Source organism: Cannabis sativa, chromosome 6 (assembly GCF_029168945.1).
Source record: "Cannabis sativa cultivar Pink pepper isolate KNU-18-1 chromosome 6, ASM2916894v1, whole genome shotgun sequence".
Taxonomy (NCBI): domain Eukaryota; kingdom Viridiplantae; phylum Streptophyta; class Magnoliopsida; order Rosales; family Cannabaceae; genus Cannabis; species Cannabis sativa.
Window position 1 is genome coordinate 25,648,659 of NC_083606.1, and position 12,212 is coordinate 25,660,870.

Sequence of the window (12,212 nt, forward strand, 5' to 3'; positions counted from 1 at the left end):
ACAGTAAAAATGCCAATTCCAAGAGTGGATGAATCAACAGATGGAGATCATGGGAGCCCAACAAGCAGCGATTGATAATCGCTCTAGGTAGGCAACCGTGCTGATTCAACGAGCTTATTAGTTAATTGGACAATAATCAATGGAATACACTCCACTCATACGGGATCTTAACAGAGGAAAAGAAACCTATACCTAAACATGTCGTAGTATGGGCCAGAAGAACATCTGACCAAGTATACTCAACAGACCCAAGATAATGGACCGTTAAATCTAAGGCCACTGGATTGAACTGTGGGCCACATGGTAAACGAGCAAGTTTTGTGTTACAAAAATTATGATCACTACGCAAGTATACGCAATCAAGTAGTAAACTCACACAGGTGAGGTCGAACCACAGGGAATTGGACTAATTACTACTAAATTATACTTATGATTCTATCTGGTAAAAGAATACTTTTAATGAATTAAATAAGACAATTCAGAAAATTAAAAATAACAAAGGAAGATTAATCAAGATAAGAAAATAGGAAGACGAATCCTGTTGTTAAGTTACCAATGTTAATGTCTAATTGCTATCCTTCTCTTGAAGTGAATGACAGATTATAAATTAACCTAACTCTTTTCAGATCTTTTAGGTTCTAAATCACATGCTCTTTAATTAATCTCTTAATTAAACTAACATGAAATCACCATTAAGCAATAATCTAATTGTCACAAAGGCTATGTAAATACTCTCGTTTCACATCAAAACCTAGACTACTCAATTTTAGCATTCTCAATTCTCACTTTTCAGATTTCGAATTGAGATCATAAAACATGTAAAAGGTGATCAATCTTTCACATGGAAATTAAACACAAATATGAATAGTGTTCACAATCAAGATGGAGGAATGGCAATTATTCATTAACTAGGAAAAACTTAAACAACATTCATCATTCTCCCTAAATAGGAGTTTAGTTCAAAACATCCATAATTAACATTGAAATAGAAAAAAACATAGAAAAATTAAAGAGAAGAGAAAGAACTAGTTGAAGCAATTGATCCGGGTCGCCACAAGTCTCTCTTCTACCCTCCTCCTTTGTTCCTAGGGCTCCAATTCTGAATCATCCCTAATTTTCACGAGCTCTCTCTATTTAAACCAAGTCTCATCTTTAAAATTCGTGAAATTACGAAACTACCCAAAAACGTCGTCACTGGGTCCCCGTCGCGACTGGCAATGCCCCCGTCGCGACTGGCAATGCCCCCGTCGCGACGGGGTTAAGCAACTTTGTCACGAACTTCTCTCTGCCAATCCCCGTCACGACAGGAATATTGTCCTGTCGCGACGGGATTTGGCAGCAACATATTTTTTTGGTTTTTCTTCTCAATTCTTTCACCACTTGTCCTCAATTCTTGTAAATACTTTCTTTGAACACCCGGGGACCTGAAACAAAAGAATCAAGCGTAAAATAGTCCTAAAACTAGAAACAAAGAGTGAAAACTAACCGAAAATACGTCCCAAAACTTAGACTAATTTTAGCCTAACATTTTGCCAGCCCATTATCTCAGGGGAATGGTCAATATAATTTCTTTATTTAGACGGTTATACTGAACCAATAAACTGTTGATAACGACCAAATATGCCTCCAAGTGAATCAGCCTTCAACATGTTGGGACTTGTACAGGACTTAAGAGACGATCTAAATCGTAGAAGAGGAGGTCAGGATGAACATTTCATCCCTTCTAATGTTTAACCAATTAATGTGGATAACTATGTGCTTGGTGAAGTTCTAAGGGGTCCACGAGTGACACAGGTTGATCAACAGGCATGTTAAGTTGATCCAATGGTGCAAGCCCAATTAGATTAACTTAAGAGCCTCGTACAAAGCCCGACTGGCCCAAAACTCACTAACATAGAACTTGACCGAATAAGAGGATCACCATTCTCACTACAAGTCAATGACCTCGATCTACTGCACAAGTTCAAAATGTTCGTATGAAAAATGTATACGGGCAAAGAAGATCCACTCTCTCACATCAAGTAATTTGAGATGCGAATGGATTTACAAGTTGTAACAGGTTATGTACGGTGTATAATTTTTCCAGCTACCTTGGCGGAGGCCGCCCAATAGTGGTACTTCAAGTTATCCCCAAGGAAGTTCAATCCATGGAACTCTTTTATGGCAGAGTTGCACAATTATCCTCCTCTAGGCAGCTCCTAGATCAATTAGAGGACCTGGTTGAAGTAAATCAAATACAGGGGAGCCTGTAAAGGAATACCTCAGTAGATTTATTACCAAGGCTACACAAGTGAAGGGGTTGACTAAAAAGGAAGATTGGTCGCTATCCTAGGAGGAATTGAACCCTTGGGAGAATTGTGGAAAGATATCAAGAGGCTTAGTGTGGGTTCGATGTGAGAATTCTTAGACAGTGCAGATGAATTTATAAAGCTCAAAGAAGTAGTTCGGGGAGTAGACATAGTTAGCCAAAAAATAGTTGGATGAGTGAGAGCATCATGTTCCTTTTATAGTGTTTCAACTAGGGCTTAGGGCTGAATTATATGGATTAAAAAAGAATAAATTATTGGGCAAAAATAACTTCTAAGGCCGGCCATATATTGGACCACTTTCGAGTTATAATTTTGCCACAATTTTTTCAACGAATTATTCTTCTTTCAATAATACCCTATTTTCCAATTCAATCCTTTAAATGTCAGAACTATTTATTTAATAATTATAATTAATTATTAAATAAAATTGCCATTTATATTATTTATTAATTAGACCATGCAAAGTCTCTTAATTAATAAATTAACCCCAAAACCTCTTTTCTTCACAATTAAGCCCTTGCTTAGTGAAAATTCATAAATAAGACATGTCTAATTTTAGAATTATAATTGATGAATTAAAATCAATTAACTGAGTCTGCAAGCAGTATTATCTCAACTAGTGAGGGGACCATGGGTCTATATAACTTGAATTTTAATAAGTAGATTTAGAATTCACCAAGTAAATTCCCTAACTTATTAATTTTGCATTGCACCACTATAGATTTGGAATTGAATAGCACTCTCAATTATATAGAACGCTCTATATGTACCACGATATAGATACGTTATGATTATCCATTGTTACAATCCTAATAGTCAAAGATCCTCTATAGATGATCAACACTAAATAGGACAAATTTACCGTTCTACCCTTCAATGTATTTTATCATTAAAATACTTAGCTACTTATAAATGATATTTCAATAAATTAATATAATTACTGAAATGAGATCTCAATCATTTATCTCTATTCAGTCAAGCTCGAAAGAAATTATCGTTTCACTTCTAAATACTTATAGAAGCTATAGATTCCATATCTATGATCAACAATAATAAGACACATGAATTTTATAGAGGTGCAGCCCCGAGTAGTTCAGTAATAGCCTAATCCTCGTTATTTGTATTGACTTAAGAACAAGGAAGAAGATTCCTTTTCTTATAGCTCTTACAAAAATATCTCTGAATATATAATTCTTAGATAATAATATAGTCTTAGCTTAGCTGCGTATCGACTTTCAATCCCCCGGTCCCCTTGCCCAGTGAACATGTATCATTATTTATAGGGCTGGGAAACTTGAGGAGGAAGAGTTTCCTCTCTCGTTACAATGCGCATAAATAGAAAGATCGTGGGATCAATGCTGAATGCAAGGATCGTGGGATTGAGACTGAGTACACTGATAGTGGGATCGTGTGTATGTCGTATCCACGTAAATTGATCCCTGAGTTATAGGGATTGAGCTGATGACTCATGATGCGAAAGCTGAATTCGCTAAGTGTTGATTGCTCTGCACAAATCGCTGAATATCTTACTCAGGACATGCCAGCGAGGCATCCTGCTCGGCCTATCTCCCCGAGCAGATGTTCCAAGTGGACTCCACGTGTCACCATTCTCGTGATGCCACGTCAGAGTGTAAAATTTGGGATAACAGATTCCAATGATTGTTTCCCGGCTAGCCAGAGTTGCTTCGAGATCGAGAATTGGAGTTTGCAAGATTGACAGAGGCTGAATCAAGATCCCTATTCTTTCTCTCAATTCTATGTTCTTGAGCCAGAAGAAGAGCTTCAAGGGCAGTAACATCGAGAGGTTCAACTCCTGAATTTACAGAGATGACAAAAGTGTCGTAATCTGGAGACGGCAAACCACAAAAAATAGCAGCAATGTGTTCTTTTGGTGAAGTTTTATGCCCAATAGAATTGAGTTTATCTATTAGAGAACGCACCTTTAGAAGATACTCATTGAGAGCAGGAGCACCTTTCTTGAGATTTTGAAGTTCAGTGGTGAATTGATCGATTTTCGCCTCTGTTTGTGAAGCAAAATATGTGGATAGATCAGACCATAATCTTGCTAAGTGACGACCCGAGTAAGGATTGGTTCTGTCATAGAAGACAGAAGCCAAGAATACAAGAGTTGATCTTGTTGATCCCAGTCCATGAACGCAAGATTGATGTTATCAGTAATTCGGTCTTGTTCCAAAAGAAATTGTGGTGGAGGGGTGAAAGTCTTAGAGATATATTGCTGGAGTTTGTGACCTCTAATGGCGGAAAGAACTTGAGGTCTCCATAACAGGTAATTATCGTGATCGAGCTTGGTGGCTAATTTGTGTGAAAATACAACGGGAGTGAACGATGAATCACCTGAACATGTTGCTCTGTTCTGGCTGGTTGCGGATGAGAGAGTCGGAGAAGATTCCATGGATGATCAACAAGGAAGAAGGAGAGTGTTTATGCATCAACGAATTTCAAGAAGGAGAATGAGAATCATACTGCTCTGATACCATGTTAAACGAAATGAATTATCAAGAATAGTTTCTCATTAATCAAAGAGGGAAATGAGTACAGCTTATATAGATACATAATTCAATTGAATAGACTAAACTACCCTTGACCTGTAACTAACAAAACTAATATAACTGTCATAACTGACACAATCGATAGACAAGGGACAGAATGTAATGAACAGAAGACAATTGAAAAATAGGGAACAAAATATCTAAATTATCCTATAACCGTAACAGAGTGGAGCTAATCTTCTCGTCGATGATATGACAGTTGACTGTGTGAGCCGCCTATGGGCACATAGGTAAGGTGTGTGTCAAAGTAGTGGGTATGCGAATCCCAATGATTATTTTGCTTTATGGGAAACTTGTTTTGCCATTTGTACAAAAGGGACAAGCTATAATGCTTTTCTTGTTTCCACGCTGACTGGTGGGGACCACGCTTGGTGGTAATCTTTTTGGAAATATAAGCTCCAAGAGGTTATCTGTTCAACAGTGAGCTTAGCTGTTACTGCTTTGTGTTTCGCTAAGATGGTCATTTCCCTATCGGATCAGGACTTTTGTCCTGTTCCCAAGTGAAACTATTTAGATTTGTGAGAGCTAGGCATCACTTATAGTGAGAATAAAGTTCAAATATTTATTGCATGCATAACTATTTTTTCTTATACGTGTGGAAATTAATTGTTTCAAACTTATTTTTACCACTATAAACTATTCATAATTTTTTAAAATATTTACAGGTGATCGTAATAATTAAAGCATACATGATTATAAAAAAAAAATTGGATGTCGAAACAGATATCTCTTTTAGTATTTGTATCATAGATTTCCTATATTGTATAGAAAAGTAAAAAAAAAAAATCTTTGAAAAACTAAATTTTATGTGGCATTTGATTGAGAGGAAGGAAAACATAGGAAAGAGAATGAGAATAGGAATATAATGAACTCAAATAAAATTACTAATATATGATTGTAAAAACCATTACGCTATACTTAGTGGTGAGGGAGGAATGGGAAAAAGGGAGAGGTCATGGGTTCGAACCTAGGACCTTTAAGTTATTAAGCTAATATATGATTGTAAAAACCATTACGCGATACTCAAAAAAAAAAAACAAATAAAATTACTAATGTTTTTTTTCTCATCATGCATTGGAATGATTTTTTCTTTCATTTCAAAATGAAATAGTTATTCTACAAAAATAGTGTAAAAACTATTCCATTAGAATGACATTCCAATATTTATGCAACCAAATAAAGAAATGGAATGAAGATTATTTCATTTCCATTCTATTCCATTTTATTACCTCCAGCGTCGAGAAAGAAAAATAAACAAAAAGGACGTAATTGCTATATGGAACTCCAGCAATTTTACCAAATTATTTTTTAGGTACTAAACTGCCAAACAAGACGAAAATTAGGGACATTTATGCTAAAATCTTTTAAAGAGAGGGAACTCTGTAATTTAATATTTTCTCCCCACCGCTCATTGGAAGGCCCTAAGGCCAAGGCCCAGACCAAACACAACACAAAATCTTCTTCTAGACAATCAGGTGGTAAGAGAAGAGAGGGTTTAAGGTTAAACCCAGGTACAACAGAATAGATGGCTCTAAGATCGGCGGCAGCAGCGGCACCTCGCGGAATATCACGGTTGTTCTCCACGATTTCAACTTCTCATTTCGTTCCTCCGCCGTCCCCTGCTGCCGCTCAGGCTCGGGAGAAGGCTGAGCCCAGCACCAACCTCTTCGTCTCTGGTATGTTCCTTTTAACTATTTTTGTTTTCCTTTCACTTGATGCTGTTCATTGTTATCTGGGTCATTGTTATTTTAATATTCTATTTCTATAAACATAGCTCAAAGCTTTGTTTTGTGATTCGTTGATTTGGGCTATCTGTGTGTTTTGATAGTATTAAGATAAATAAAGATGGTATTTTGTTTTTCTTTTGCTATATTTCTCATTCAATCTGTGATTAGGACGCATACAACCCCATTTCATGTACACTGCATAATAACATACCATGGTGTTTTATTTTATGTAGGTCCATAGTACAAAGTGTTAGGTTTTTCTTACCATTTACTTTCTGTCCCACCAGCTTATATGTTGGGTTAGATATTCATTCTTATGTAATTTTCTTTTAAATTATTGTTTATTTAATCTAGAATAATATGTTTAATAGCTGGATGAGTGTTAAGTTGTTCTTTCTTTGGTTGGGTTGAGTTGAGCCTAATGCTACTTTTTTTCACATTCAAGTTTTCCTTTGTTACTCTCCTTTTGCTGAGCCCAAATTACAATCAAATCAGTACTTAAATAAAAATTTAGTTGTAAACCTCATAAGTTTCTTCTGCAGAGTGTAAACTATATGTTTTTTCTTTGTTTAATATGTTGACAATACATGTTTTCTGCTGCTGTTGTCTTTTCAATGTTGGAACTTATTATCTACTTTCATCCAGGACTCAGTAAACGCACAACAACAGAAAAACTGCAGGAAGCCTTTTCTCAGTTTGGAGAAGTTGTGCACGGTATATAATTCTTTCATTTATTCGAATCTATTACCCCAATATTATTTTTATTAACTATTAATCACCAATCTTTTGCTGTTTATAGCTAGAGTGGTGACTGATCGTGTATCTGGATATTCAAAGGGTTTTGGTTTTGTAAAATATGCTACCTTAGATGATGCCGCGAAAGGTATTGAGGGTATGGATGGAAAGGTGAGTTTATAGCGTTCCTTATGCCTTTCATTAATTTAATATTATTTTTTATTATTATAACAAATGAGACTGATTTTTTTAAGAATTGTATAGATATGTGACAAACAAAGTAGATTGGCTTAGGCAGCATGCCTAAACCTAAAGCTTGAGCAACGAACATCTAACCTCTCAGGATTACGAACATAATTGAAAACCAAAACAGAATCCGAAATAGCTTATAAACAAACTATAACAAAAACTCCCATTCCCCTATTAATTCAGAAATGGAGAATGAAATAATGTTATACTCTCTTGAGCCAAAAAACGATCCAAAGTTTTGTCTTTTCCAAAAAATAGCTATGTTTTAATTTCTCCTTGTCTTGAATAAATCTAGATCATTTCTCTCCATCGAAACCAAATTTTCGAGAGTCAATACTGTACAGTTGTAGATTATCTTGTAACGTGCCGTCTTGGCATGCACGTTACATTCTCCCCCACTTTAACATGTCGATGCCCTCATCGACGGACCGCAGGCAAATCCACCTGATCTCGACTCTTAAGCTTACTCCAAGCTTCACCCGAATCCTAATTCTGCACTTGTCCCTCTACCTCCGTAGAACCACCCTCTTGGTGGCGAACTCCCTCGCTCACTCTTGGACTCGATCATAGAACTTGTGCCACTGTCACTATTCAGAATCTCCCATGGAGTAGTGCCTCCGCACTAGAATACTTCCCCCAACATGAACTCCTCCGAGTCAATCACAACGTCCTTCCAATCAACCAAGTAGCCCTTGCAACACTGACCTTGAAGCTAACACATCCTCTGTTAGTCGCTCACCCGCCAATTGTCCAATGCATACTCCTTTTGACAAGGACTAAGTATGGTGTACCCCTCGGGGTGGGTTCGCAAACCAACCGTACCCAACGGCACCTACAGAACACGCTTCCACTGAAGCCAAGTCCCTTCGGAAATTTCACACGCCAACTCTATGGCGCACCATCCTTCTGATGACAATTGAGCAAGACACTCTGATGGCAGGATAAAATTGTGTGTCCCACATGGGTGAGGCTTGCAAGCCAACTGCACCCAATGCAGCACCAAGTGCACTCTTGTACAAAATCTCTTCGCGAAGTTCTCAACATTGGCCCTCCTGTCCTACCGCACACACATGGCTTCATGCAAAAGGCCCCTTTGAACAACTGCATACTCGCTCCTCTGAGCTACTTTCATGTGGTCAATGATCTATCAATCACCCAAAACCACAAATTTGCTTTGTGGCTCCTGCTTGTGTCGGCTCTCAAAACTGTCACAAGTCCATTTTCCAAAATCAACCTTTCATTCTCCGATGACTCACTAACTTTTAACAAACTTGATAACACCAAGTCTTACTCTTCAGACTTGAAGTCATCCCAATCCGCTATCTCCCATCGGCTTATGCTCTCTGAACCATTCGGCTTACAGTGTCCCATACAACACTAGTGTTCCCATAAACACAAAACATGCCGCAAACTAGCTAAGTCTTTATCTCAGCTTATGCCCCTGCATATTGTTCATAAAGCACTTGTTCGTTGCAAGAAAGACACATTTGCTCTCTACCAAGTAGCACTGCAATGGACAGCTGCTGCTTGAAGAGAGAAAGATGCCACTGGTAGTGTCACTACAACTGCTAAGATTTTAGAGTTTGATGATCTTTGTCGACCAAGAAACTTGTATGAATGGGGTGCATAATACACTGAGAGTTTTTTTACATTCAATGGATTTTTGATGAGGGAAAAACAATAGAAAGGAGAATACAAATCGAAAATATATGGATTGTTGATCAAGTGGCACTCTCTCTCTATCTTAGATTTTGAAGCTACAGAGGAAGATATCTCTTCCATTAAAGAATAATTTCCACGTTTTTACCTTAAGGACAAAATGAAGGTTTTTGGGGTATTAATAAGCCACAATACACTTTGTTTACTCTAGGAGACCAAGGGAATGGCTTTGGCATGGAATTATTTTGCATTCTGGTCTTTTAGTATTTTTTTTTCCCTATTTTTGTATCAGTAGTTGTTTTAAAATTAAGGGGCTGAGTTGTCCCATTGTACTATGGTTGAACCCTGTACTATGGTTGAACCCTATAAATATAGGGGTGAGGGATTCATTTCAACTAGATTGGAATTAAATAGGAATAGACTCTATGTGGAGGACCAATCCTCTCGAAAGATTGGGAATTTGGAGAAACGAGCCTGGTGAAAGCTCGATATTGTAACTTTATCACATTTTTTAACTAGTGTTTATTTTGGGTTATAGCTGATAGTGTATATTTCTACTCTAAGTCCTTGTATATACACGGGTGCTGCTTCCTGCAATGATGACTGATTTTACGACCAACTGGAGTTTTCTAGCATGCTTTGTCTTCACATGTTTTTTGGTTTGATTAACATTGCTCAAAGTCAAGCATGATTAACTTTAGAATTTTTAAGTGATGGACTATTGAATAGAAAATGCATCTTGTGGCATAAATAGTACATCCATCCATGTTAGCTCTTTTTTACTGTATAGACCGATAATTACGCAGTTTTAAAATTATTACACTTGACTGGATTGTACAGCTTACCCAGTTGCTTGCAATATTTTGATGGTCAGTTTTTGTTACCCCTTAAATAATATGATCCCTTTTTCTCTTGAAAAGTAAATATGGAAAAAAGAAAAAAAAAACGAAACAAAAAAGAGAAACACGTGGTTGTTCTTAAAGGTGTGATATAATACTCGATCCATTTAAACAATTCCTGACTCACAAGAGTCGACCTCACATGCTCTACTGAAGGTCGATCCTTTCACCCTTCCGTTATAACAAGTCCTTATAAACTTCAAATTTAGAAATTTGGAACCCTCAATTATGTGTTTCAATACCAAAGAATTAACACTGATAATCAATTCTCTTGATTTCAGTTACAGCTACAAACATGGCCTAATAAAATAAATACGTTCTTATTTATATAGTTGAAGATTTTTTTTTTTAAGTATTTCATATATTTTGAAAATGTTCCTGTAATGTTTGATTATTTTCTGTTTGCTTGTGCTCTGCAGTTTCTTGATGGTTGGGTCATATTTGCAGAGTATGCAAGACCTAGACCTCCATTCGGCCAACACGAAAACAACATGGCTTCTCCATATGGTCGTCAGTGACTCCTAAACTTGAAGAGACGTGGTTCTTTATTTATTTTGCATCCATCAATATCATTTTTTATCATTATATAGCTGACAATCTTAATTTGAAGGTTGATTACTCTCCATCATGGCAGTTTTAAGTTTGGGAGAGCATCATATATAAACCAAGATTGAATAGGTAATATATGGTCATCACATTGTCATTCATAAGAAATTTTGTATGCAGAGCTGTTTGTTTCATGAACATTTATAAGGATTTGAACTATGTGTAAAAGTAGAGACTCAAAGCTTAGATAATGGATAGATTTGCTCAGATCTGGGCTTGTCTTTGTTTTACATTTATTGTTTGTTGAATGGTGATGTGTTTAAAAAGTTTAGGTCCAATTAAGACTGAACAACTCAAAATAGTTATGGTGCTTGCTAGGAATTTCAAGTTTACATTGATGCTTTAGCATTTGCATTTTTTGAGTTTTTTATATATTGGGATAGTTTCAGTAGGTACATATCTTATTCTTACAGAATATTTTAACAAATCTGTTAATTCGAAGCTATTTATTTGTTAAGGTTTGTGACTCTTCAAAAAATTGCAAAAAAATACAACTAATGAATAGGAATTGATTCATAAACAATACGATTCAAAACAATGAATAGCCATGAAAAATCTACTTCTCTCCTGGCCACGCCATCTTGAGGAGAGGAGCTATATTTGAGCTATGCCACTTTGAGTGTGTCAGTGCTCTCTTTTTTAGGGAGCTCTGTCATGCTTGGTGTTGCAGTGTTTTTTTTTTTATGATCTGTACCATGCTTGGTGTGGTAGTGCTCTTCTTCATATGAGTTATGTGAGCAATGCCATGTTAGGAAAGACAGTTTGTTTTTTAGGAACTTTGTGTTATTCTTTGGTTGTTGAGAGAGTACTTTTTAGTTGTGCATTGACACTTGGTCTCACATGTGGGTTTATCTATTTGTGTTAAGACTTACTTGTTGTGGAGTTGCTTATTAACAAGACTTTTTCGCGTTTTTGGAATTATTTTAAGTATATATAACTTAGTTTATTCTTTATCTTGGAGATTTTGGAGTCCAAGTTTTTATATTTTTTTGGGCTTATTTTGTTCCAATGCTTATTACTTTTGTAACACGTGGTTTTAAAGATAACATTACTTTTTGTTGTCAATGGTGGTTGCGTTTTGCTTTTTTGGCAAGTTGTTGGCAAGGACCTTAACTCATGGGGTACTCAATTTTAGCACGCGACTCACTTGTTAAATTCTCAAATGTGGGCTATTTTTATTTATTTTTATCTCATTTCTATACCGACTTTGCCCATTAATAATACTATATTTTGGATCCCCATTAGCATAGAGGGAAATCTTCCTTGTCTAAGAAGCTACCGTATAGAATGAATCCTAAATACTTCATCAAAATGAATGAATCTACTCTAACACATTAGGTAGGTAGAAGAAAATGAGTTGGGTTTTGACTATTTCATCTACTCTATCATAAAAATCAACCATGAGGTATCTATGGTGATCTAGCTTCAAGAAGTATGGGTTAAAACCTCCCTGATCAA

At 36.4% G+C, this 12,212-nt stretch overlaps 1 protein-coding gene across 1 annotated transcript; it reads left to right on the forward strand.

Moving 5' to 3' along the window:
- Nucleotides 1-6,235: 6,235 nt before the first annotated feature.
- LOC115694772 (organelle RRM domain-containing protein 2, mitochondrial) lies at nucleotides 6,236-10,984 on the forward strand. The gene is made up of 4 exons (XM_030621858.2): nucleotides 6,236-6,555; nucleotides 7,252-7,320; nucleotides 7,406-7,512; nucleotides 10,568-10,984. The coding sequence occupies exons 1-4, from the start codon at nucleotides 6,405-6,407 to the stop codon at nucleotides 10,664-10,666; spliced, it is 426 nt and encodes a 141-aa protein (XP_030477718.1). The 5' UTR covers nucleotides 6,236-6,404; the 3' UTR covers nucleotides 10,667-10,984.
- Nucleotides 10,985-12,212: the final 1,228 nt, after the last annotated feature.

Excerpts from the sequence above, each read along its gene's own strand:
- LOC115694772 (XM_030621858.2), top strand. The coding sequence starts at position 6,405 with ATGGCTCTAAGATCGGCGGCAGCAGCGGCACCTCGCGGAATATCACGG. Across the intron at positions 6,556-7,251 it reads CACCAACCTCTTCGTCTCTG|GACTCAGTAAACGCACAACA; the intron begins GTATGTTCCTTT and ends ACTTTCATCCAG. Across the intron at positions 7,321-7,405 it reads GTTTGGAGAAGTTGTGCACG|CTAGAGTGGTGACTGATCGT; the intron begins GTATATAATTCT and ends TGCTGTTTATAG.